The following is a 25,909-nucleotide window of genomic DNA, read 5'->3' as shown; positions in this document are numbered from 1 at the left end:
GGGGCCGGCGGTGGCGGCGGAGCGGGGCCATGGTGAAGATCGGCGTCCAGCAGCCGCCCGCGGCGCTCAAGCCGGACAAGGAGAAGGAGAAGGCGGCGGGGGGCGATGGGGTGGCGGGCGCCGTGCTGCTGCCCCCGGGCGCCGTGAGTGGGGCGGGGGCGAGGGGGGCCGGGGGTCGAGGGGTGCGGGTGCTGTGGTGCTGCTCCGGACAGCCACCGGCAGTGGTGTCCGGCTTTACCGGCGGCTTCGGGGCTTGGTGGGCGCCCAGAGTGGAGAGGAGCGGGGAGGGAATGGGGCAGGGTAGCGGCGCTGTGGCGCCAGCAGCTGTCCCTGGGCACGGGAGTGAATGTCCAGCGCACACAGGGGCAGCAGAACTCATCCCTTCGGGCGGGTTAGCCTGCGGGAATGTAATTTCGGATTGGTCATACACGGGTGGATTTCAAATCCTGACATCTCTGAAGGCTTTGGGTTGGCACGGGGAAGAGGCAAGAGGAGGAAAGCAGATGGTGCTGGAGCAAGATGGGAAGCAGGGGGCTGAGGGCACAGAGCTCTAGATGCTTTGCAGATGCGAGTTGACACGGTGATGTGGAGTTGCCCTCCTGGCTCCAGGTGATGGGTAGGAGAGGGGAGCCAGTGCTCATGCCTGCAGGGTTGGGATCCCTTCAGGCACAAGGGGAGCGAATGCACTGGAACACCGGTAGCAGATACAGAAGGTGCGCTGGGGCTGGGCGCAGCCGTGTGGGTCGCTCCCGGACTGTGAGAGCCATGGCCAGGCGCTGCCGGGCAGTGCCGGGGGTGGCACGGGCAGTGCCCCGCTCCAGCACGGACAGAGAACCAGGCATTGATGTGTTTGGCAGGAGTTGGGTGTGTGTGAAGTCTCTGATGCTGGAGAGCCCCACTTGCCAGCCCTGCTGCGAGGGTGGACCTGTGTACTACACTCTGTGTAGTGTGAGGGTGTCATTCTGAGCTGGGCCTGACCCATGGCACCCACTCTGCCCTGTTACAGCACTCCCGTGTCACAGGAGTGGCATTTCTGTATTCCTCATAAGTCCCTAGGCTGTGCATGTGGTCTGATCATTTATTGAACCCTAGTCTCTCTCTGACTCAAAAAACAATGTGGGAGCTGTGGTTTTGCTCTGTTCCTGCAGCAGTGCAGAGTGTTCCTCCTCGTGTGCCTCAGCAAACAAGTGGGAATGGCTCTGGAGAAGTGCTTTGCAGCAGGGGCTTCAGGAAACTGCCCTGTTCTGCAGAGTTCTTGGAGTCAGACCATGATGATCTCTCCGGCTCTCATCTGTGCTGCCAGGGTCTGGCTGTGCTCAGTCTGTCATGGTTGCATCTGTTAATCTCACACCAAGAAGCTCTGCAGAGACCTGGGGGACCGTGGCTGACTGTGACTTCTCAGTGATTTCCTGACTGTATTTCCTAATTACAAACTAAGGTGCTCGTTTTCTTCCTGCCTTTGATGTCCAACCCTGGAAGCTGACTGTCACACTGGACTTCCAGCTCACCCTGCCATTAAACCAGCCTCCCACAGCCAGAACCTCAGTTCTTCTGTTGATCCTGCATGAGTTCGGGCAGGATCCATCCATTTCTCATGAGCACCGTGAGAAAAGCAGTTTAAAAAGTCATAAAGTGACAGAAGCTTGTTTCTATCATTAGTGCTGCCAGATCCCAGCAATCAAAATTACTCTGATTCAGGTCCTGCCAGATGTATGAAATTGGCTTAGGTAGCAAATTTAGGTAGCAAATAATAAATGTGGGTGTTTTTATGTTGCCTTGGGCCTTCCTCTGACTCCTGGGAGGCATGGTGGTGTTCTTTTAAGCCCACCTCTGTGAGCTACAAAGGAGCCTAAAAACATGAATTTAGAACAAAGACTCCCCAACAGTCTCTCGATTCCAGCAGACAGACATGTAAGAACACCAACATAAGATCCATGAAATAAGGGCAGGAGTGGGTTACAGCGAGTCTGTGCACTGTGAGGGTGTCCAGGGAGCAGCACATCCACTGACATCAGGTGGCCTCTTCCTGATGGTGTTTTTCAGACTATGACAATGGATTCTTTGTTGTGCTTGGGCTCAGCTGGACCTTTACCTTTGTCACACACCCAGCTTGTGGCATTGGTCTTTCCGTAGCCAGGCTGTTTTTGCCACACTCCCGCTCCTGCTGCCAATAATTTCTGTCTGTGTGTGTCTTTCTCTAGCTGCCTCACAGCAAAATGGCATTGGTGACATGCAAACAAGATGCTCTGCATTCCTTTCCTCTTTGATCTCATAACTTCAATCCCAGTGATAGGAGCCAGAGCTGGGAAATGATTCAGCGGCAGCTTCTGCAGCCTGGGGATTTTGGCAGGTGCTTGGTGAATGCAAAGATGCAGCAGGCAGGAGGATGTCTGTAATGCTAATGTGTCCTGAAAAGTAGTAGGTGAGCAGTCGTGACAGCAAGCTTGCATGTGCTGAACCTTGTTTCTCCCTGCACAGCTTGGCTTGAACCAGGAAGAATATGCAGAATATTTAAACTCCTGTCAGAAAAATCCATGTAATTTTGAGACTGTTGCAAGACTTTAAGAGATTATAGAAGAAACAATCCTGTCATTTAGTAGCAACTGTAGGGATGTAGCAGCCTTGAGCAGAAGGCAGCTTGAGGTTATGCAGCCAGTAAAATAATCTGTTGTGTTCATTGGGAAATATTTGTTCAGATGCAAAATAGTATTCAGTAAGTTTTAATTGCACTCCGTATTTGCAGTCTAAAATGGAAATAAATAGACACATAGGCTGTGTCTGTAACTGCGCTGGGAAATGTGCTCCTTGTGATTATGATGGATGTTGAAATCCACAGGAAACAAATAAAACTGATGGCTGGAGCTCTCTAGTCACAACGTGGGTTGGGTTTTTTGGGTTTTTTTTTTTTGATCCCTTGTGCATCCCTCTAATAATTGCTCATTATTTGGCAGAGACAGTGCAAGAGCCAGAGGAGAAGGGGTTTCATTAACAGCTGCAGCCTGACCTGGCGTAGGTGAAAGTGGGCAGAGGAGGGCACCTCTCAGCCCTCTCTCTGTGCAGAGTGGGCTCTGGCCGAGGGCTGTGCCTGGCTCTTGGTGCTGCTGCCTGGGGGAATTGGTGCCTTACAGCCAACACAGCCTGGCGTCTGGAGACAGGGCGGTTTGCAGGAAACACATCTGGGTGATCCAGGGGCTGCTTTCACAGGAGCCTCTTGTCCTGCCTCTGGGAAAGGACTGCTCGTGCACTCCTGTTTGTCTCTGGAAGGATGAGTGTCGAAGGCAGGGCAGTGTTTGCTCAGGTCTGGCTGGAGAAGGGTTTTACAGGCCAGGCAGGGCTGGGAGAGCTCTCTCCATATCCACAGCCTGGTGAGCCTGCTGGAAACACCTTGGCAGTGCCTCACAGCCCCGGGGGGCTGCAAGGGGCTTTCCAGGGTGCACACAATGCTGTCTGCAGGCTGTGACTGATGTTTTGCTCTTGGTTCGTTTCAGTAATACCAGGCTTTGATTTGATGTCTTTCATCCCATCTGCATTCCCAAAGTCTTGACAAGACTCAGTGGTCTTTGGATCACACCTTTCCTGGTATGGAGAAGTTTCCCACAAGGAGCTGCTTGCTGCCTGGCACTGGATCCATCCAGCCCCTCTGTGTCTGGGTGGTCTCTCTGTAGCTGCCCCTCAGGACTTCTGCTGGGTGCCTCAGCTCCTGGCTGACAGCTGAGCTGTCCCAGCCTCCTCCTTGTTGCCACAGCTCCCACACCCAGCATGGTTGCCCTGCTTGGCAGAAACAGCAGGGCAAAGCCTGGAAACCCATGGGGAGCACATTCCCTGAGGACCCCTCTGGTGCCCAGGAAGCTCTGTTCCTTGTGACTGCACATCTCCCCAGTGAGGAGCAGCTCTGCTGTGGATGTGGAGCTCTTAGGCAGGCAGATAGTGCCTCAGTGCTGGGCTGGTGCCCTGTCCCTGCTCCCCTGCCTTTCCTGATGCTCAGCTGGCTGTGCTGAGCTGGGAGTGCTTTGCATTTGCCCGAGCAAGCCCAAGAGGATCAGTACTTTGTGGTGGCAGCAGGACAGCAGTGCCACTTCTGGCTCTCCCAGGGGCTTGGTGCACCTTGAGCAGTGATGCTGCAGAGCTGGGTTCCAGCTCAGGGGGCAGGTGGCTCTTTGGGCACATAGAGCAGGGTCACACCAACCTGTGGGTGCTGCTGTGCCAGGGCAGTGCTGGGTTTGGTGAGCGACTCCTTTGCACAATGTTGTGAGGTGGGAGACAGATGGCGAGCAAAGGGGATGTGAGGAAGAGTCTTTTAAAAGAAGCTTTTTCACAAAGCAAGCTGTAAATTCAGAGAGAGGAAGGAAAAGCTTGCTGGCAGCAGTGTGGATTGATTGTGCTCATTGACATGTTTGCAGGCTTGAGTCCAGGCTTGAGGCTCTCGAGCTGTGGGGGTTCTCAGGCTTAGGGAGTTGAATATGGTAGATCCTCATTTTAAGAAGCAGCCTCCTGTAACAGAAGGTTATTCCTGTTCTTTGCCCAACCCTCCTATATCCACGTGGGCTGAAATGGTGATTTCTGTTTGTGGCCTATGTGGAGTTGTCAGCTTAAAGAGAAGCACTGTCATTTGGTTTTGGTTCTCTGTGGTTTGGGGATGCCTTGGAAGCAGAGGAAAAGGTTTGAATTGGAAAAAAAAAAGATGCTCTGGACCCCTTGAAGGATCTGCTCTAGTGAAATACTAGACTTCAGTGTCTTACTGGACTCCAGACATGAATATTTGATATTCCAGCTGAGCATGACAAAAGATCTGACTAAAACTGGCAGAGGGATTAGGACAGAGAGTATCTATTCCAAGCAGAAACATTATAAATGCAACTGAATTTTGAAACATGTAGCTGTCTTTCACCAAAGAGATGTAGACTGAAGAGCTGGAGCCAGAGGAACTGGAAATAGCTGTGCAGAGGTTTGTGTTCTCCCAGAGCTGGAGCCAGCCCAGCTTTGCATGGAGGAGCTCTTCATGTGGGAAGAACCTGTTGCATTTACCTGCTTTGGGCACAGCAGTTTTGGTGAGGTTTTTTTTTTGGCTAAACACAGAAAACCAAGAAATATCTTTAAACAGAAGAGTTTCAAAGGGTACAAATGAACCAGAAGTAAGTATGGGACAGAAGCCCAGAAGAGGGGAGCTTCATGCAGCAGAGCACTGCAGCCAGGTCTGGAGAGATGGAGGATGAGGTGTCCTCGTGCAGTGCTCTGCAGTTCTTGATTTTGTGCTACCAAATGTTTGCTCATTACTAGGTTTATAGGAGATGGAAAAGGCATCTTCACTTGTAGGTGCATATTTTCTTCCCAAGTGATGTGTGAGAACCTAGGAATGTTTGGGGTTTTTTTTTTGATGCCAGTGTTACCATTTGAAGGAGGACAGTGTGAGGGTGCTGGGTTTTTCACTCATCTCTCTGCACTTGCTTTTCAGAGTTGTCTTCCTTGGTGCCATGCCCTACCTTTGAAGTCAGTTTGAACAACAAAGAGAAGGGTAAATTTGCCTCCTCTCTCTTGCTGTTGTTAAACTAGACACCTTTTCTTTGTGGTGAATTTTCAAGTGTAGGATTGACTGTCAGAGTTTTCCTATACTGTTTCTGGGAGAAAAGATAATAGCTGTCAGTGCTCCAGAAGGGAGCAGTGACTTCATTTTATGGTGTGACACTGTGCAAGTCCTGATTTTCAGGGAAGAAGCAGATGCTGTAACCTGAAGTCTGGTTCCTTGAAGATGATTGAAGTTGCCCTCCAGGAGATGCTGGACTCTGCCCCTCTGCTTGCAGTGATCAATGCAGGTTTCTGGCTGGGACTGTCCCTCTTGCCTGCAGAGCCAGCAGGATGTTCTTGGGATCTTGGGCATGGCTGTGTCCCTTCTTCCAGCTTTTGGGAATCAGTCACATCTAGAGGAAGAGTGAGGAGGAACAGTTCTGGCTTCATTGGCCATAGCCAGATCAGCAGTGCTTGGCTTGCTCTTGGTGAGATCCAGAATGCCTGCTCTGACCATCTCTGCCTGCCTTGACTGTGCCAGCAACGAGGTGGGTGCTGTGATTTTAAATTGTACACCCCCCAAAGCTCTCCAGACATGGAGCTTTCTGGGGGAAGCAGTGAGGGCCCAGTGGCAGTGTCCAGGTGAGTCCAGGTGAGCAGAGCTGTTGCTCTGCTCTGGTGCTTCCTTAGCCTCCAAAGGCATCCCTAGAGGTGAAAAGCTTCAGGTGAAATCATGTGAAACCTTTGGATGTGTCTTTTCCCTGTCACATTTTCTGCTTTCAGATGTGTTGCCACAGCACCCAATCCTTCACACCTCTTGCAAAATCAGCCTCTGTGTCCCTTGGCTTGTGCCCAGGGCCACTCGCATGGGTTGCTAGGTGGGTTTGTTTTACATGGGAGCAGTTGTACAATTGTAGTCTGGGAAAAGGGGAGTGTGTCCTGAGAGACAGCCCAGCACTCTGGTGGGGACCCAGCTCATGGCTTGCTTCTTCCAAGCCCTGCATGATGGTAGAAGCAAACAGACTGGCTTTGGTAGCAGCTTCTCTTCCCTCCACCCAGGAGGAGAAGGAAGGCTCAGATACACCAAGAGCAAGCTGAAAGCTGTTGGCGTTTCCTTACCTCAGTTTCACAGTGTTCTTGAATATTTTTGGCATTTGTGAGAGGTCTTTTAAGGAGTCAGGTGTCTGCCCACCTGCATATGTCTTTACTTTTGAGTCAAGGCTCTCTTTAAATTTGCCAATCTCTCAGTTTAAGAGCTTCCCCTATTCTCAGAGCAGCTGCTCTGCTTCACTCTTGCTTGAGCTGCCTTTTGCCTATCATTGCTCTGGAGAGGTTTTGAGACCCAGTGCCAAAGCTTAACCTCCATTCTTCTCCTGGGGAAGATTCCCATTCTTTTAATGCCACCTCCCACTTCAGGGAGTCTTTTGTAAAAAACCCCTAAACAACCCATGGCCTTCATTCACAGGGCTGTGCTGGCTCCTTCCCTCTCCAGGTGAGGTCTGCCCAGGTGCTCCAGAGCCTTCTAGCTGTGGTGTTGCTCCATGGCAGGGACTGATTTTCCCCATCATTGCAATGAGTGGCTTGGAAATCAGGCTGTGTTTATCAGAATCAGTATTTTGGCAGTCAGGCTGTTAAATACCCAGGCTGGGATATTTTTTTGCCACTTTGTCACAGCTGTTTATTTTCTCTCTGCCTGCCTCTCCGTTCAACATGATGCTCAGGGCTTCAGCTGTGAGCGTGGTAAGAACAGTCTTGTTTTTACCAGGGGCTTTGTTGGCTCTGCTAATGCTCTGAATGGTTGTACTCCTGGGAGAAGGAGGCTGGAATCATTCCAGCTGGAAGTTGTTGTGCCTCTGCCAAAAAAACAAAACAAAACAAAAATATGGAAATGAATTCCTCACCCCTGTGCAAAGAGGGAGGAGAAACAGCCCCTTAGTTCCATAAAGGGATGAAAAAAGGAGAAAAGAGGGGGATTTATATCTCTCTTGCCAAGGAGGGAGAAGGAAAATATGATCACTGAGTGCTTAGGAGCTCCCACATGCTAGGCTGCATTTTTAACATCCTGCTGTCTTTGTCGTATAGCAACAATGCTGGGGGTTTTAATTAGCCAGTGGTTGTTTTTGATATTCTAATTTCCAGCACTGTGAAGTGACTCCTGAGACAGGTGGCTTTGTTGCTAGTCACATGCTGTGGTGTCACTCAAAGGTGTGGGTAGATTCATTTATTGCAACTTTTTTTGCCTTCAGCTGTGATAGTCTCTTAATTACTGGCTTGCTTTTGGGGTTTTTTTGCTTCCAGGCATCTTTGAGTCCAGAATCATCAGTTGTGTTCTCTGTGGAAACGCTGTCAGGTGGCCAGTGCAAGCACTGCTCAAGGACTGTGAGCAGGGACTTTGGTTGCCTTGGAAACTGTGTGCCATATATATATATATATGTGTGTGTGTGTGTGTTTTCCTCTCTGTCTGTGCATGCACATATTTCCTTTTCTGACCTAGAGCATCAGAAATGCCCTTCAGCCTGGAAGGACTCTCCTTCCAAGTGTGGGTTCCTTGAGAGGCCTCTCATTGCCAGTGCAGAGCTCTGACCCCTCTCAGCCAGGGCAGTTCCTCAGGCAGTCTTCCCCCACGGGCTCACCCGGTATTCTCCTCATTTTGCTTCCTCTCCTCTCTCCAAGCATAACTGCTCTTGAGGACAGGACTCATTTTTTGTTCATCTGGCACAGGAACCTTCTTTGGAGTGTCGGGGGTGCTTTGATGGATGCCAGGATGCCTTTGCTGTGATATTTTATCTCTGTTCCTCTCCCTCTTCTTGTCTTCCTTTGCCTTTTCCCTGTGTGTAGTCTCTCACCTCCCTTCTGCAGAGCTTGGCAGGTGCTCCTGTCTGGGCCCTGCCTGCCCACCCAGCTGGCTCTGGCCATCCCTGGGGCTCTCCACCACGGAGCTCCCCTGTGCTGGAATTCCTGAGTGCAGACATGGCTGTCTTTGGGAGGCAGCTCTGCATTGCTTCTGTTCAAGGGAGCAGCAGCCTGAGCTCTCAATGTTTGATGCACTGACATAACTGCAGACACTGCCATGGCTTCCTCAGAGGATGCAGGCTCCAAACTGAAGAAAGCCTCATCAGAACAATCTAACTTACCTAACTTACCTGCAGTGCTTCTCCTGGAGCAGGCAGCAGCGCTGAGGGCCCAGCCCTGCAGTAGTAGGGGTGCTGCCAGTGCTGTGGGTGGGTGGGGGCTTTGCTTCACAAGCACAAAGAGCAGGCTCTGGGTACAGGCATGGGGGTCACTTCCCCAAGAGGGGACACTCAAAACTCAGCTGTCACATCAGAGGAGAGCTCAGTCCCTTCCAGCTTACACCTGCTGTAAGTGGCAGCACTGCAGTTTTCCTGCAATCAGCTGTGGGGTTTTTCCACTTGAAGTTGGTGGAGGTGCCACTATTGCAAGTCCTTATGTTTTATAAAGCAGTAACTGATTTTGCTGTAAATATGGGACTTGATGTGCTGGAGGTTGTGACCCTGAACTGACAACTTTTCTCTCCCCATAGTCCATATTGGCCTTTGGCTGCCAGGAATAACAGCAAGGTAGGTTAGATTGTTCTGATGACGGTTTCTTAAGTTTGGAGCCTGCATCCTTTGAGGAAGCCATGGCAGTGTCTGCAGTTATGTCAGTGCATCAAACATTGAGAGCTCAGGCTGCTGCTCCCTTGAACAGTGTCCCATAGAGTGATGACATATTTTAGATGGCACTGCTCTCCAAACTGCATCCCTTTGCATTGCATTTCTCTCCTCACTTGTCAGTCACCAAAATCACATCTACTATTTTTAGTCACCCCACGCTTCTTTTCCTGTTGGGGGTGTATATTTAGACACTTGCCAATCTCTGTCCCCAGTTTGTCAGGCCTTGCTACACCTAAAATGAAGGATTTCAAACCCATGTGTTTCAGAAATGCAGGGAGCAGGGTTTGTGGAGGACTCCTGTGTTTCTGAAGCTGCAGAAGCAGAAAAAGGCCCAGAGCTGAGCCCATCTCTGCCGAGGCAATGTGTGACTTGGGAAGGGATCGAGGCGTGACACAACACTTTTCATTTTCTCACTTCTGTCATCTTCAGCAAGACATGGGTGATGAAGGAGCAATAATGCCACATTTCTATTTTTATAACCTTCTCCTGTATTAATGAGAAATTCCAAAGGCAGCATCTCACCAGGTATGGTTCTTGTGAACAGCTCCTCCAGTGCTGTGTCCTAAGGCTCAGTGCTGTGAAGTTGGGGGGATTGGCTCAGCCACAGGTGTCTGGGAGGTTTCCCTGCTCTGACTCACTGTGGCCTTTGAACTTGATTTTCAAACCTTGAACCAGACATTGTGCCCAGCCAGGTTTCTGTCCCCCAACCCCCTTGTAGGAGAACTATTCCTTAACCATTCAGTACAAAACAGGGATAACAGGACACCAGCCATTTTCATCATGTCCTCAGCAAGACCTGAAATTCCAAAGAAAATCCACAAAGACTGAATTAGGGCTTTTCCCCATCCCACAGGCTACTTTCAAGCCTCTTCTCCCCTATAGTCTGTATCATGCCTCCATCCTTTCCCATCTGGGTATTTGCTGCCTGTACTCTGTTGCTGTGCTGGCCCTGTGAGCTGGCAGGGCACTGAGTCATAGTGAAGAGCCTGTTTTATCCGAGGACAGGAATTCCTTTTTGTATTCCAATATCCTGTCTGCTGCGGGTGCTGGGCGGAATGCCTGACAGCAGTCAGAGTCAGCATGTCTGGGAGCTCAGGCTTCTGTGTGGAGCTGCCTCTGACTGTGCCAGTGGAATGAAGGATTAGCAGGGCAATGCCAAGATGTGCAGGTGCTTTTTGTGACAGGTGGGTGCTTTTTCCCCCATTGTCCATGCAGGGGAAGAGCGAGCTGTGGCTTCCCCTTGGCTTGCAGAGCACAAGGAACTCTACCCACTGCCTCTTCTGAAATGGTCCCTTGGAAAGGGAGCTGGCCCAGCCCTTTCTGTAGGGTCAGCAAAGTGGCACTGCCAAGGAAAATGGAGCAAAGAAGGGGTCGGTGTGTGGAGAGGCAGCGGGGTGCTCAGCAGAGCTGGGGATGTGTCTGTGCATCCTCCCCACATGCACATCTGTAGTGCCTGGACCATGGGCATGCTGCCCTTCTGCCACTGCTGTTGCATTTCCTTCTGTTCTTTCATGGAGTAACAAATAAATGTTTGTCCTCTGCTCGGCCCAGGGAGGGGAGGAAGGGCTGTATGTTCATTTTTGTGTAAAATACCTCCGGCTTTTGGAATGCTGTGTTTAAAACAACGAAAAGAGGAAAGCCCATTTACTCAGCTGAAATACCTGTCCCTACCTCTTCCCAGGGATGGTTTTAACCCCAACCTTTCCCATTCCTCTTGGCCAAAAAAACCCCAAGCTTGATCAAGGCCGAAAATTAATAGGATAGCTTGTTGCAAGCAGTGTGTCTGGTTAATGAGTTCTCTGGGACATTGTTAAATATCTGGTGAATGTACAGCGTTTTTGTGTGTTAATATTTTGATTTTTGTCCTTTGGAAATGCACACCTTGAGGACATGAACTGCTCTTCAGGAAAACCCTGCTGCCAAGTCTGATTCTCCCCTTCCTGGGGAGCCAGGCATTTCTAGGCAAGAAGAGATGGAAATCAGCTGTGATTGATTTTCTGGTTTTTAGAGTACCCTGTTTGTAAACAATTCTACTGCAGGGAATGGGGGTCCTGTGGGAAAGGAGGTGTGTAGTGGTACAGGCAGGGCAGCAGCCTGTGCAACAAACTTCCTGGATTTTTGCAGGCTGGTGCAGATGGGGTGTCCTGGGTGAAGAGCTGTGCACTGCTCCACCCCCGGGCTCTCAGTGCTGGGGATGCCCCCAAGCCGAGGTGGAGACTGATGTAGCTGCTTTTAAATTGTCATTTATTCACAGTGATAAAGGCTGGTGGCCTTTCCATCTGCTGGGCTGGGGGATGGACACACACATTTTCAGTCAGGTTTTCCAGGTGATTTTTATGCAGTATTTTGCAGGATTGTGTTAACTGTTCCCCTTGGCCTGGCTGGCTGCATTTTTAACCTCCCTGCCTAAATTGCTGCTCTGTCAGAATGGTTGCTGTTGATTTTTTTCTTTCCTCCCTCAGAATTTGGGGGTTTGTTTAATAACTTCTTCCAGATAAAAGCTCTGCTTTGCTTCTCCCACCTTCTCCCACAGGGCAAAGCTCTGGCATTTTTCCTGAAGCCAGGAATGTTTTGTTGGGAGCAGAATCATCTTTGGCAGCAAGAGGTGGGATGTCCCACAGTGTCTTTGGCCATGCAAAGAAGACAGAGCTGCCCTAGCAAGTAGCAAACCTTGTGGGCTGATTTCCCCTCTGTACCATTCCTCAAACACAGCTTTTCTCTTAGTGGGAGTATTTTTTTGCCCTTTGAGTTGCTGTGTCCTTGTGAAGGCTCTCTCCAGGCCGTCCCTGGAGCCAGCGCTGGCAGCCCCTGGCAGGAGCAGCGCTGCATTAACCACCACAGCAACCTGGCACCCTTTGGGTATGGTTCATTTGCAGAGCATTAAACATCTTCTCAGCCTTGCTTCAGTGTCAGGAGACCTTCTCCTTCCTCTTCACCCCCCCTGTCTGCACTCTCTCTGTGATGACAAGTGTCTGGGGAAAGCTGCTTTTGTGAAACACTTGACATGCAGCATGACTTTCTTGTCCCAGTGGTTCATGTCAGAGAGTCTTTAAACTTCCTCTAGTAATGTGATTTTTTTGTTTCTTTTTTTTCTGTTCTTTGTGGCTTGTCAGAGTTGCTGCCCATTGTCTGCAGAAGGAGAGGAAAAATGTAATATTTTTCAGCTTGCTCATCCCTTTATTTGCTGGAGGAGCAGCAGCAGCAAACTGATTGCAGTGATCCTTCAGTGCAGGAAGCTGGAGGTGAATCGAGGTGCTGTGGGTCTTTCAGCAGCTGGGATGAAGCAGAAATAAATGTAGATTAATTTCTCCTGGAGATGTGCTGGAATTGTAGCTCCCCCAAGCAATTTGGTCTTGGCAGTTATCAGGTTGAATGTGGCTAGGAATAAAAAAGTCAGTGTCTGGGGGAGTCCCTGTTGGCTGGGAGTAGAGCAGGTAGGAGAGGGGCTGCAGGCTGCTGCTCTTGCTTCTCAGTGGAGCTCAGGTGCAGGGCAGGAGCAGGGAATCCCCACCAGGCAGGGTCCCCACGGGTGCCTCAGAGATGCTGGGGTGTCCCAGTCTGGGACAGGAATGATGTCTCCAAGCCTGGCACTGAACTGCTGCTCTTGCAAGGGCTGCTCCAAGGTAGGGAAAGGGGAAAGAGGTGTTTGCTGCCAGCTGGGCTGGGCAGAGCTGGTCTGATGCCACCAGAGGGTGGTGGGGACACAGAGGCCTGTCCTCCTGGGGCTTCAGCACTGGCAGCACCCTGTGGGTCTTGGCCATGTTATTCTGGAGAAACATCTCTTCCTTTAAGAAGTGAGAAACCTTAGAAATGAGAGGCTTTTCAGTCATCCTCCCGTTCATGGCAGTCTGCAAGTAGCTGTGGAGAGTGTCTGTAGTCAAACACATCAGGTCTCAAACTGCACAGAGGGAGTTAATCTGCAGGAGCCCTCCCTGGTGCCTCTCTCCCCAGCCTGCCTGCTCAGCTGAGGGCAGCTTTCAGCTCTTCTCTGTGGAAACTGGGGCATCTCTGAACCAGCTGCTTTCATCTGCTTCTGAAAGGCTTTACATCATTCTGCTTAACATTGGAAGGGTTATTTTGGTATTAAAAACAAGAACATCACAGGTTGGGATGAGCTGTCTGCGGGAGGTAACCCTGCCTTTGCACTGCCCTCTGTTGTCAGGGCTGTGACAAGGTGAGCTGGCTACTGTCTGTATAGATGGGGCAGCACTCTGAAGAGGACAGGTCTGTTTTCTTCTGATGCTCTGTCCATTTTTCTTTGGAGCTGTGCTGCAATGTGCTTGAAAATGAAGTTGAGATCAGCACATCTGTTTGTGTCAGCTCACCCCAGCAGGGCCAGGAGGTACCAGTAATTCCCATCACAAAAACGTCCAATGAGAAATTCTGCCGTGAGTGGCAGCATTTCAACTAAAAATTTTTGACTATAAATACATAAATGCTGTTGCATTCAGTAACTAAGAGTTCCTGATCTTATTTTTTATTTTTGGTCAGCCTTTACCTCCCACTGAAACAAAGCTTGTCTTTGTTCTGAACAATTGGCAGGAAGCTGATGATACATATGTCTGTGTATGTTCACACAAACACACACAGACACTTTTTTTTTCCAATACATATAAATATATAGGTATTTAATGTATATAGTTAATGTATCTGGGGTAAGGGAGGAAAAATGCACAAGTGTTTTACTGTTGCCAGGTGTGAAGTAGCTTTGTAGGGCGGTGCTTGCCCTGTACATTGCACAACACAACTTCTTTGGATGGGTTCAGCTGGTTGCTGGTGATCTGGAGCACCCTTGGATGGGTTCAGCAGGTTGCAGGTGCCCCAGAGCACCCTTTGGGTGGGTTCAGCAGGTTGCTGGTGCCCCAGAGCACCCTTTGGATGGGTTCAGCAGGTTGCTGGTGCCCCAGAGCACCCTTTGGGTGGGTTCAGCAGGTTGCTGGTGCCCCACAGCACCCTTTGGATGGGTTCAGCAGGTTGCTGGTGCCCCAGAGCACCCTTTGAGGCCCAGCAGGTTACAGGTGCCCCAGAGCACCCTTTGGATGGGTTCAGCAGGTTGCTGGTGCCCCAGAGCAGCCTTGGATGGGTTCAGCAGGTTGCTGGTGCCCCAGAGCACCCTTTGAGGCCCAGCAGGTTGCTGGTGGCCCAGAGCACTCTCTGAGCTCGGTGTCTGTCCCCAGGAGGAGCCGGGCCCCACGGCGCAGGGCCGCCGCTCGTCGCTCAGCGGGGTGTGCTACCTGACCATGGGCCTGCTCGTGCTGCTGCTGGGGCTGGTCTTTGCATCCATGTACGTCTACAGATACTTCTTCATCACCCAGGTAGGAGAGACTTGGGAAACACTTCTGCCTCCATCAGCCTGAGCAGCCAGGTGCTGCTGGTTTTTGTTGCTGGCCACTGTGCTAACTCAGGAGCCAGGTTGCTGGGCACTGCAGATGAGGCATTTCTTAAGTGGTAGGCTCAGTGGTATTCCCAATGTCAGGAAGGGCCTTCCAGAAACCCTCCCCTTCCCTTATGGCTTTGTTTTGCTTTCTTATTAACTGCATAAAAATATCCTGCCAGCTGTACCTTCTAAACCCCATTGCCTGGGGTACAGCAGTCTGAAAGCATGGCTTGTGAGGGGAGAGCAAGCCTGGAGAGAGCAGGGGGATACAGGCAAGGGAACAGCTTTTAGCAGTAGGTTTTGTAGGCTCTAGCTCAGAAAAACTCTGTAGGTGTGACAAAAATAGGTGCTGCTATTAATAAAGCAAGCAGAGAAGTAAGAACAAAGTGGGAGATGATGTAGAAAGTGAGCCCTCAACCTCCATTAAATTCAGCACCTTTTCTTCCACATTGTCTGTGCAAAGCCTGGCCCAGCCTGGCCAAGGCACTGTGCTGGCAGCACTATGGAGGGTCAGAACACAGGGAATGAGACAGGGCAGAGCTGCTTTTTGAGGAGGAAACTGCTGAGCTCTGGCTTGCTGAGTGTTTAGCCAAGAAACCCCAGAGCACTGATTTGCACTGGAGCCCTCGTTGTGCTGTGGAGGGCTATTAGTGAATGAGTTCTCCCAGGACTGCTGCTGCCTTCATTTCTGCAGCCAGCACTTATCCACTCAGCAGAAGAGTCTTTTTATATACTCCTTTTCTCCATAAATTTCCTTGCTGTCAAATTAATTTGCAGTTTTGTTTCAAGAAATCATCACTGCTTTATTACCCGTTCTCATTCACACCTGATCTGGAAACGCTGTGACAGCCCCAGGGCTGCTCCCCCCTCACACACAGCCTTGTCCCAGGTGAGGGCACCTGTCCCTGGGCTCTTGGTGGAGGCGCTTCCCTAGGAGAAGCAGCCCTGGCCCCGAGGGAGGTCCTGGCAGGGACACCTCCCAGGCTGCTCAGAGAACAGCAGCTCCTCCACTTTGTTTTGCTGCATTTGCCACTCCAAGCTACAAGGGCCTCTAGAAATGATTCTCTGCTCAGCCCAAGCTTCTATGCCTCCTAGAAAATGTACTGTTTTTTCTTTGCCTGCTGTAGAAAAATGCAGTTACTGGTAGCCATGGCTATGGAGGGATGTGAACAGCCTGGTGAGGAAATAGAAGAGCTTGCAGGCAGTCAGTTTGCCTTTCTGAATTACTCGTCATAAAAGCCAGCAGGGAGTTCTTTATTCCCTTTGGACCTGGCTTGTGACGGTGTTCACAGGGGTCTGAGGATGAGGGAAGAGATGAGGATCTGACTCCATGTTTCAGAAGGCTTGATTTATTATTTTATTATATATATTATATTAAAACTATACTAAAAGAATAGAAGAAAGAATTTCAACAGAAGGCTAGCTAAGAATAGAAAAAGAAAGAATGAATAACAAAAGCTTGTGTCTTGGACAGAGAGTCTGAGCCAGCTGACTGTGATTGGCCATTAATTAGAAACAACCACATGAGACCAATCACAGATGCACCTGTTGCATTCCACAGCAGCAGATATCCATTGTTTACATTTTGTTCCTGAGGCCTCTCAGCTTCTCAGGAGAAAAAATCCTCAGGAAAAGATTTTTCAGAAAATATCATAGTTACACCTGGCTAGCATGAAGTGAGATGTGATCATTTCACAAGGGTAATTTGCGCTAGGTTCACCAAGAATGTTTTCTGCTAAAAACCTTGATCTTAAAATATCCTCAAGCATCTGATGAGTGTTTTACCCAGCAGGGGTGCACTCCTGCCCATGTTTGCTGTAGCTGTTGGGGGTGGTGTTGTGGCCCTGCCTGGATTGTGTTGTACCCCACAGCTGCCCCGTGAGAGCGTGTTCCACTGCGGTGTCCTGTACGAAGACTCGCTGTACTCGCCCTTCAAAGGGCAGCTGGAGCTGCACGAGGATGTCAAGATCTACATTGAGGAGAACTATGAGCAAATCAATGTCCCAGTGCCCCAGTTTGGAGGGAGCGACCCTGCGGACATCATCCACGATTTTCAACGAGTAAGGAGCTCCTGGGGCCTGTGGGGGCAGCCATGGGGCTGAGCTGGGTGCACAGCTCTGTGATCATGGCCTAGCACCGTCACTGTTGTCACAGGATCTATTCCTGAGCTGCCCTCCTGCCCAAGGCCCTCTCTGGGCTTTTCCAACCCGCTCTGCTTGCTGGGTAGGGAGGTTTGTTTAGCACAGTGTCCTGTCTTCCCTGAATTCCCTCTCCTCACCCATTTTCCCAGTCAGGATTCATAGCAGAGGGTTCCCTTGTGTCATTCCTGTGCTTGGCATGCAGGGTCTGACAGCGTACCATGACATCACACTGGACAAGTGCTACGTCATCGAGCTCAACACCACCATCGTGATGCCTCCTCGCAACCTGTGGGAGCTGCTGGTCAACGTGAAGGTACAGCTGCAGCCCTGCTGCTTCTGCATGCTTTCCTTGAGTGGGCTCCTGGCAAACCAGAACTGCTGTGTCTGGGGCAGTGAGCCTTGGCCCTGAGTCTCCACATAGAGTGAAGGCTTCAGGAGGTTTAGCTGAAGTGCTGATTGTGCAGACAGCACAGTAACGCTGGCACGATGAGCAGCCTGACCAGGGAGACACACAGAAGCAGCAGGTTCCTTCTCTCTGGTGTTCACTGACTGTAGGAATCAAGGGAAAAAAGAAAAAATTCCTTCCTTTCCCCTCCTGAGTTTTGCACTGTGGTTTGCCAGTTGCAGAGCTCTCAGTGTCCCTTGGGGAGGAACAGGCCTTTAACACTCACCTTTTTTGGGGGAATCTGTGCTGCCCTCCCTTCTGGGCTGCAGCACCTGGCTTGGGCTCATGCAGTTATGCTCACAGCCAGCATTAATTTGGTTTAGTACCAGCAATTTTGTTCAGTTCAGAAGCCTGTGCTGCTGAAAGCAGCCATCTTAAAATAGAATACTATCTAATCTTCACCGCAGGAAAAAAGCACAGGATTTTTCAGACTGCAAAAGGTACATATCTGTCTCAGTCTTCTGCAGGTAAATCAAGGCACTGAGCCTGGGTCTTTTATCACTCCTGTGAGGGTCTGTTTAAAAGAAAGGGGAAAGAAAGACAATCTAATTCTTACTCTTTCTTAAATTCTCTTTGATCGCTTCCTGCTATGTGCAGTATGGTGAACTTTGCAGTGTGAACTCAGAGACAAGCGGTAATGCCTGGACAGAGCCTGATCTCCATCCCTGTCAGATTCCCAGTTTATTTCCTTGCAATCCTCAGTTTCGTGCACTGTGACTGTCTGGCAAATGTGCTGGAACCCCGCTGGGGTACAACACACATTTACTTACAACTCATCCAGACCTGTCACAGCTCCTGACCCTGGCAGGTGACCAGTCCCTGGGGCAGAGGGAAATGGAAAAGGCAGGATTGCACAAGCTGAGAGAAAACAACTGAGAGATTGGAAATTCTTGTCACATCTTAAAATAACAGATATAAACTCACAGTCAGTGAAAATGATGCATTGTCATTGAATTTAGAAAGAGGATTTAAAAAGGGGATGTGCTTATGCTTACATAAGCACATATGTGGTCATATGTGAAGAGCCCAAAGCAGGTGTGAGTTTAAATGACCTCCTGATTATTGAGATGGTTCAGTAGTGTCCAGTCTGTCTCTGGAGGTTTTAACCTGTACCTTAGAGACATTGTTTTGAAGTGGTTAGCTTGGTTTTGGGCTCGGAAAAAGTTTTCCACCACAAGGACAGAGAAACAGTGGAACAGGGTACCCAGGAAGGTTGTGCTGCCTCCTTGAAATTCTTGAAGATTTCAAGACCAGGTAGGATAAAGTCCTGAGGTCCCTCCCCAGCTGCATTAGCTGTGATCCTATGGGCCTGTCATCTTCATGGCCACTGATCAGGCAGAAAGCTCAAGTTTATTCCTGCTGCAGGGAGGATCTTTATGACCTTATGACTTGCCCTGCTGCTCAAAAGTGCTGCCTTTTGGATGCTGGGTGAGCTTCGTCGGTCCTTGGGCTTGGAGACTTTTTTGTTCTCTGCATCTCTGAATGCTGTCAAGTCTCTAATGAATGAGAATTATTCCCAGCAGAAAGTTTAGTTTTGGATCTGTTCAGTGACTGCATTCCTGTTTCTAGAATCAAATCACAGTCCAGCAATTAACACCAGTGGTTTGCTCCAGCAGACTGGGGCAGCACAGGGAGTTGGGGAACATCCTTTGCTCTTTCCTCCTGGCCAGCCTGGTGCCAGGGTGCCCCTTTGCAGAGTGGCTGCCACATGCCCTGTGCCTGCTTCTTTCAAGCTTTATTCTGCACAAGTGTGACAGTTCAGTGACCAGGGCTGCATCAGTGTCTAACATAAAAGGATGGAGTGATGCTCCCCCCTTGCAGCAGCAGGAGCCTGGAGGTGACCCAGTTAAATGATGGACCATCCATATCTCTTGCAGAACACAAGATGCTCAGAGCTTTAGCTTGCTGAAAGTTCTTGGCAGAGACTTGAAGGTACTGTCCTTATTGCACAGTCCTGCCATGGAGGAGTGGTGATTCCCCCTTCACCTGCCACAGCTATTTCAGTCTGAGACAGTGAAGAAACTGGCTTGTGTTCTCATGTCTGTCTCTCTGAGCCCTCTCTCCAGGCCAAGAGTGTGGCACATCCTGAGCCCCAGCCCTGGCTGTCACTGTGACAGCCCCTGCCAGGAGCTGCACGTATCTCACAGCCCCCCTGCCTTCTCCCCCTGAGAATCAATAATGGAATTTCTTGCAGAACTGAAGTGTTAGTGCAGTACAAATTGGCACTAATTCTCTAATCCTGCAGTGTTAGAGGACAGCCTTATTGATCTACCTGGCTGTGCCAGCTCAGCAGCACAGCACTGAGTTAAGGTAGTGTGTTTCCAGGAGTGTCTCTGTGGAGATAACCAGTCCTGGGAAACAGAAGAGGTGATACCTGAAATGATGCTGCTATTGCTTGCTTTTCACCTTGGTTATTGCCTTGATTTGAAAACACAGGTATCTGCTAAATGGAAAATGAAATGTAAAATGTAAACTCCCTCCCTCTGAATTATTATTATTTTGAAATTAAGGGGCTCTCAGGCAAAGATGTGGGAATAGGAATAACAGTTCTTTACTAGGAAAATTAAAAATACAAAGGCACTAGTACAAACAAAATCAAACCCTTGCCAGAGTCAGACCATGCCCTGCCCCCTGTGTGTCAGGGGTGGCACAGTCCCATCCCATGGGGGCTCAGCCCTCCTGCAGTGCCAGCTGTGCTGCTGCTGGAGCAGGGATCCTGCACAAGGGGGGAGTTTTCCTCTGCAGCTCCAGGGCTGCTGCAGATGGGCCTGGGCTCCCTCTGGCAATGCAGGGCAGCAGAAAGCTGCTCCTCTGGCAATGCACGGGCAAAGGCTGCTGTGCTGCTCCAGGCTCAGATTGGATCCAGGTAGGAATGCTTGGCTCCTCCCCTGGGCGCAGCATCTCCCCATGGGATGCTGGAATTGGATCAGCCCTGCAGGGACACTCAGTGGCCATGGACAGCAGAGATCTCCTGGAGGGAGGGTTGGCTGTGGGAGAGATAAAGAAAAAACTGCCCAATGGACAGCAGAGAACTGCCCCAGCTCTGACAGATGGGAATAGAATACACACCCACCTACACCTTTCAGCCTGAGACAGTTATGCTTACCTTGGCCCCAGGGTCTGACAGTTCTTTTATTTCTTTGACTCTTCTTAAGGAAAAGGGACCAGAGGTGATTCTTTGCTTCATGATCTAGTTAGCATCTGCTCACAGGTGCCCCTGGCCCAGGCTGCACTTGTTACACAGCTGTTTGTTGCTACAGTGATGTCCAAACATGAAAGATGTCCTGAGCATCTAGGAATGAGCTTGCAGAGAGTCTCCAGTGCTGAGCTGAACTCTTTCCTACAGGGGAAGATGAGACCTCTGTCTCTGGGGGACACATTGAAACCCTGTTTTTTCTATCTCCTGGTAGCTTTCTGCCATGACATCTCACTCATCACCCTGGCCTTCATAGTGGCCTCTACCCAACAGCAGGGATGTCACTGCCCCAGACATTCCTGGGGCAATGAAGGTGTGTGGGGAGCTCAGTTCTTCTCTGAATGTGCTGCCCATGGCCTGTCTCTAGTCCCCATTCCTGGGGGCACTAAGGGCAGGACATCACTGTGGCTCTGCTCAGTGGACCAGAGAGGAGGAGAGTGTTGAAATCTGAGCTGGGCTGGTGGTTTTGGTTTTTTTCTTTTGAAGCAAATGTAGAGTGTACATTTCAGTGGAGTTTTTGGAATTTTTGTTAAGCTTTTATTTCTCTCCAGATGGCTTTGTTGTACTCTCAGAGTTACAGTTTTGGGCATCCTGCTCTAAAATTTGGGTCAGTTTATAACAGGGTTGATCCTACACTGACTTCACCCCTTATGTGAACATTCCATTTTTGGATCTCATCTATTTTGTGTGCACTGTGCTAGTAGCAAGGGACAGTTTCTTGCAAGGACAAGGTCACACATTAACTGGCCTCAGTAAGGGGAGCTTGAGCCTCAGCAGCGAATGAGTTTTCCACAGTTTGGTTGTTCATGGTGCTCTGTGTGAAACAGTTGTGTTCAGGGAGTGTTTGTGCCTTATTTCAGTGGAAACTCTGTCGTTCCAGAAAGGGACGTACCTGCCTCAGACGTACATCATCCAGGAGGAGATGATCGCCACGGAGCACGTCAGTGACATGGAGCAGCTGGGCTCCTTCATCTACCGCCTGTGCAGCGGCAAGGAGACGTACCGGCTGCGGCGGCGCGGCGCCCGCCGGCGTGAGAGCCTGCCTGCTCCTGAGCCCCCTGCACCCTCATCACAGCCTGCCTGCCCCTCAGCCCCTCACAGCCTGCCTGCTTCTGAGCCCCCCGCACCCTCATCACAGCCTGCCTGCCCCTCAGCCCCTGACAGCCCCTGCTCCTCATCCTCATCACAGCCTGTCTGCTCCTGTGCCCCTCACACCCTTATCACAGCCCGCTTGCCCCTCAGCCCCTGCTCCTTATCCTCATCACAGCCTGCCCTGCTCCTCAGCCCCTCACAGCCCTGCCTGTTGTTCCTCACCCCACCATCACAGCCCTGCCCCTGCTCCTCACCCCACATCACAGCCCTGTCTCATCTTCCTCATCCCACATCACAGCCCTGGCCCTTTTTCCTCACCCCACACCACAGCCCTGCCCCCTGTTCTTCACCCCACATCACAGCCCTGCCCCTGTTCCTCACCCCACATCACAGCCCTGCCCCCTGTTCCCCACCCCACATCACAGCCCTGCCCCTGTTCCTCACCCCACATCACAGCCCTGCCCCCTGTTCCCCACCCCACATCACAGCCCCTCTCTGGCTGGTGCAGCCATGCTGGCCTCTTCATGGCCAGAGCTGGGTTTCCCTCTGGGGCTTTGCCTTTTCCCATCCAGTTAATCCAAGCCCAACTTCAGGATGCTGCAAACGGGTGCTGAGTGCTGTGTTTGTGTCATCCATCAGCCTGATACAAATCCTGCAGAAATGATTGCAGGAGCCAGCAATTCATTTCCACATGGGCTCCTGGGGCTGAACTAATAGCAGTGCTGTTGGGAATTGTTTGGAAAATTTCCCTAATGAAGGCACCCGATTCAGTGGCAGCTATTCAGAGCAGATTAGATCTGCAAATTGCCTTTAATTAATTAAGTTCATAATAGTATGGAAAGCGTCGTGAAGAGGGAACATTGGACTGTGTAAAAATGATTTCATGGAAATTAGCAATATGTATCTTATATTGCAATGGTAACATTGCTGCAAAATACTCTTTAATACCAGTATTTGTATTAATTTGCTTTTAAGCTATACTTAAAGGCTCACCTGGAACACAGACCTACAGTTAGTGGGGTTTGGGTCTCTGAGGAAGCTGCAGGGTGCAGAGGTCCCCATGGCTGTAGCTGATGATACTTTCCCAGTGGGAGCTGCACTGACTGCCATGGAGCCCTGGCACGGCCCTGTTGTCATTGGGGCAGCCCAGGTTTGCTGTAAGGGGGGAGGAGCTGCCAGCAGAGCTGCTCAGAGCTGAGGACCTGCATTTGGAGGGCATAGGGAAGTGTTACCCAGGGGGAAGCATTGCCCCAGGCTGGGGCCACAGCAGGACCAGGCACGCAGGGATACAAACAGGTGTTTTAAACACTTCTTGGTTGCATCCAGAAGCCTGTGACTTCTGCTGGTTTCTTGAGGCTTTCTGGTCCCTGAGATAATGGTGAGATGCTGTCAGCTGAAACCAGCTGTTGCCAGGTGACTCCTTCAGCCCAGGGCAGCTCTTACTGCAGGACTATATCCTAGAGGAGGTTGTTAATTCTTCCAAAGACCAGATAAGGCTGCTTTTCATATGGGCTATGTTGTCCCCCCATTTCAGTGTTCACAAGTTGCATCTCATCTGCTTTCCTTCCCCTCCTTGCTTTGGTTCTTACAGATTATCATTTGTTGATTCACCTCTCTCCTCTCTTTAAATCACTTCTAGGTATCAGTAGACGTGAGGCCGGAAACTGTCATCGCATTCGTCACTTTGAAAACACTTTTGTGGTCGAAACTGTTATCTGCCAAAAGTCATGAAGCACTCTCCAGATGTAACCTTCCTTGGCTTTGCTTGCACACACATGCTCTCAGCCCTCTCTTTAGACATGGTAATCTGGCTTCTTTTTATACTCCCCCCAGCTTGTGCAGCTCTAACCTCTGGGGTCCTTTGTGGCCCTTTCTTCCCTGCTACCTACCCAAGACATTGGCTGGGCTTAAATTTACACAGTGCTCAAAGATAACTGGGGGTAGATGCAGCTTCTTCCACATACCAGAATGGAAATCTCCTTTGGGAGCAGGTTTGGGTAGAAGGGATGGCTGGGAAATAGAAATGCTGGAAATAGGTGCTCTTTTCCTGGCTGAGCAATCTCATGCTGGGATATTGCTCTGAGGCTGCCATGGCACTGGGACAGAGGGTGTATGCACAAGAGGAGGATTTCCATTTCAGGGCTGATACAATGACCTAAACCAGGTGCACTTAGGAAAGGAATAGTTGTGAGGCTACAGACAGGGCAGTTTGAGAGCTCAGCAGAAGGAAGGAGGTGCCAGCAGCAGAACTGGTTGTTATTGGCAAGTCAAGAAGAAGGTTTTTCAAATCTTTTAACAGTGTATATTCTTGTGTAACTCCTCCAGTGAAAGCTGTTTTGATAGTAATCACTGTCATCCAGCTGTGTATCACATTATCTGCAGGCACCAGTGGAGCAGAGATACTGATAGAAGGCAAGATTCAGCTGATCAATATACTGCAGAGAAATTGTTTGAACAAAACTGCATTTCTATTGATCATCAGACAGAAGAATTGCAGAGTAATTAAATATTCTTCCCTCCGTTCCATAAATGTAGTTACAACTAATTAGGTTCTTGAAATGCAGGCAGTTTTTTGGCTTGAAAGAATGGGGTGAGTTTCAGCTTGGCACATTCTTGTTAATTGGTTTCCAGCAAATCTGGACCTGTTCACCATCTGTTGAAATGAGCCTGTTGTTTTGGAAGAGGAAGGATAAAGTAAATGCAAGTACAATCATTAACTCAGCAGAACCAAAATGCAAAGTTAATATATTTTAAACTTCTGAGTGTTAATTTTATGAGTTAATTATGTGAAAACAAAACAGGATCTCAGGATGGTCATGTAATGCAATAGGAATTAGTATATTGTTAGAGGCTGAGTATTTATTATTTTATATAAACATAGCTATAAATATTAATTTCTGTCAACTAGAGGAGGACACTTTGGTTTCATTCTGCTTTAAGCTTGATGTAAAATGAAGAATTAGGTGCACTTCTTGCAGGTTGGTGTGGAAAGTTTCCCACTGCCAGATGGGTATTTACTTTTCTAGCATTGTGTTTTCCCAGCAATAACTTGCTGCTAGCCCCAGCCTTTAATTGCCAAGAGGATGACAAGAAGTGGGTCAGAGAATTGGTTCACTTCATGGAAGTAACTGGTAAATTTAAGCCCTGCGTTTCTCTTCGTTTCTAGAAGCCTGAGCCTGCACTCAGGTGCCACACAGGCCTCTTGCCCTCCCCTCTGGTTCTGCATGATGTACCTGGTCATTGGATGTGCTAACTGTGCAGTCCCGCAGCTGTAAGGACAAACCTTGGTTCTTTGGGGTCAGCTCATGTGCTCACTGTTCCATAGGGTGAGAATGCAGTTGTAGAAAGAAAACATAAGATGCTTTGTATATTTTGTCTGGTGGGAATCTTACTTCTTAGGAAAAACCCATGGGATAATAAAGTCTTTTACCTCTGATCTGTGGAGTGTGTGTTGGTCTGGAATGGGAAGCACATGCCCTGCACAAAGCTGTGGCTGATGGGATGGATGCTGCAGTGGGGAGGCCCTTGCCAAGGTGGTGGGAGAGCTGTGGGGATGTGGCTGACTCTCTGGGGAGCTGCCCATGCCTGCAGGCTCTGAGGGCCCTTCCCCTCTGCCATCCCTGGGACACCCAGGGGCAGCCTGTGTGGGGAAGGTGCCCAGCTCAGGTCTCTGAAGGAGACAGATAGCTCTGCTGCTCGGGTGGCTTGTGGGCACTGGATCTTTGTGCTCAGCCCTGCTCCTCCAGCTGTTTGATTTCTACAGGAAATGTGTCCAACGTGACCTAAGCCTGCAGTTGCCTTCTGGCTGGCTCTGTGGGCTGGCCTTTGGGGTTTTTCCTTTCCTCACTACACCCAGAAATGAAGGGGTCCCTCTGTGCCCTCCCAGGCTTTCTCCCCCTGTTTCATCCTTCTGGTTGGAAAGTGTCAGAATATTTTTCCTGACCTTGACTGTTCCTCTTTCCACAGTTTCTGGTCAGTCAGGGAGGAAGTTCACATTTTGCTCATGACAGTCATTTTTGCTGCATTTTGCATTTAACTCTTCACTGCATTGACGCCGGCAAGGGGGGCTATTTACAGACACGAACGAGACGGGGCTGCTGTGGAAAGCACCTCGAGCTGTTTTATTTTTCAGCATCAGTCTCATTACATGATTATGACAATGGGAAGATGCTTTCCCAAAATCAGAAGGTTTTGGGAAAGCTGCAAGATGCAGGCCTCAGATACAGCAGAACTGTCAGTAGAGCTAAAGCAGCAGCCATGAGATTGGTCAGCAGAAAAAGTATTTAAACTGTAGAAAAGCAAGGGCAAATAGAACAAGGGTCTGTGTATTAACGTTTGTCTGAATAGCTTTCTAAGCTACAAAAAGTTTATCTAGCAAGATATTAGGAAGGTTAAAGCTTAATAATGGAGCTCTGTGCATTGTGTTTTAAGGCTTACAAGCAGGTATTGTATTCGAAGTAAGCAAGCATTGTTTTATCAAAG

General features: G+C 49.8%; 1 protein-coding gene across 1 annotated transcript; it reads left to right on the top strand.

Moving 5' to 3' along the window:
• On the top strand, positions 1-24,863 carry ITM2C (integral membrane protein 2C). Its single transcript, XM_030954246.1, has 6 exons — positions 1-143; positions 14,354-14,491; positions 16,425-16,613; positions 16,897-17,007; positions 21,216-21,366; positions 23,067-24,863. Exons 1-6 carry the CDS (start codon positions 30-32, stop codon positions 23,156-23,158), a joined length of 795 nt encoding a protein of 264 aa, XP_030810106.1. The 5' UTR covers positions 1-29; the 3' UTR covers positions 23,159-24,863.
• Positions 24,864-25,909: the final 1,046 nt, after the last annotated feature.

Source organism: Camarhynchus parvulus, chromosome 9 (genome assembly GCF_901933205.1).
Source record: "Camarhynchus parvulus chromosome 9, STF_HiC, whole genome shotgun sequence".
Taxonomy (NCBI): domain Eukaryota; kingdom Metazoa; phylum Chordata; class Aves; order Passeriformes; family Thraupidae; genus Camarhynchus; species Camarhynchus parvulus.
Note: the sequence above shows the minus strand (reverse complement) of the source record. Positions and strands in the feature narration are given on the sequence as shown.

Coding starts and splice junctions, on each gene's coding strand:
- ITM2C (XM_030954246.1), top strand. CDS start 30: ATGGTGAAGATCGGCGTCCAGCAGCCGCCCGCGGCGCTCAAGCCGGAC. Junction 144..14,353: donor TGCTGCTGCCCCCGGGCGCC/GTGAGTGGGGCG, acceptor GTCTGTCCCCAG/GAGGAGCCGGGCCCCACGGC. Junction 21,367..23,066: donor GCGGCGCGGCGCCCGCCGGC/GTGAGAGCCTGC, acceptor AATCACTTCTAG/GTATCAGTAGACGTGAGGCC.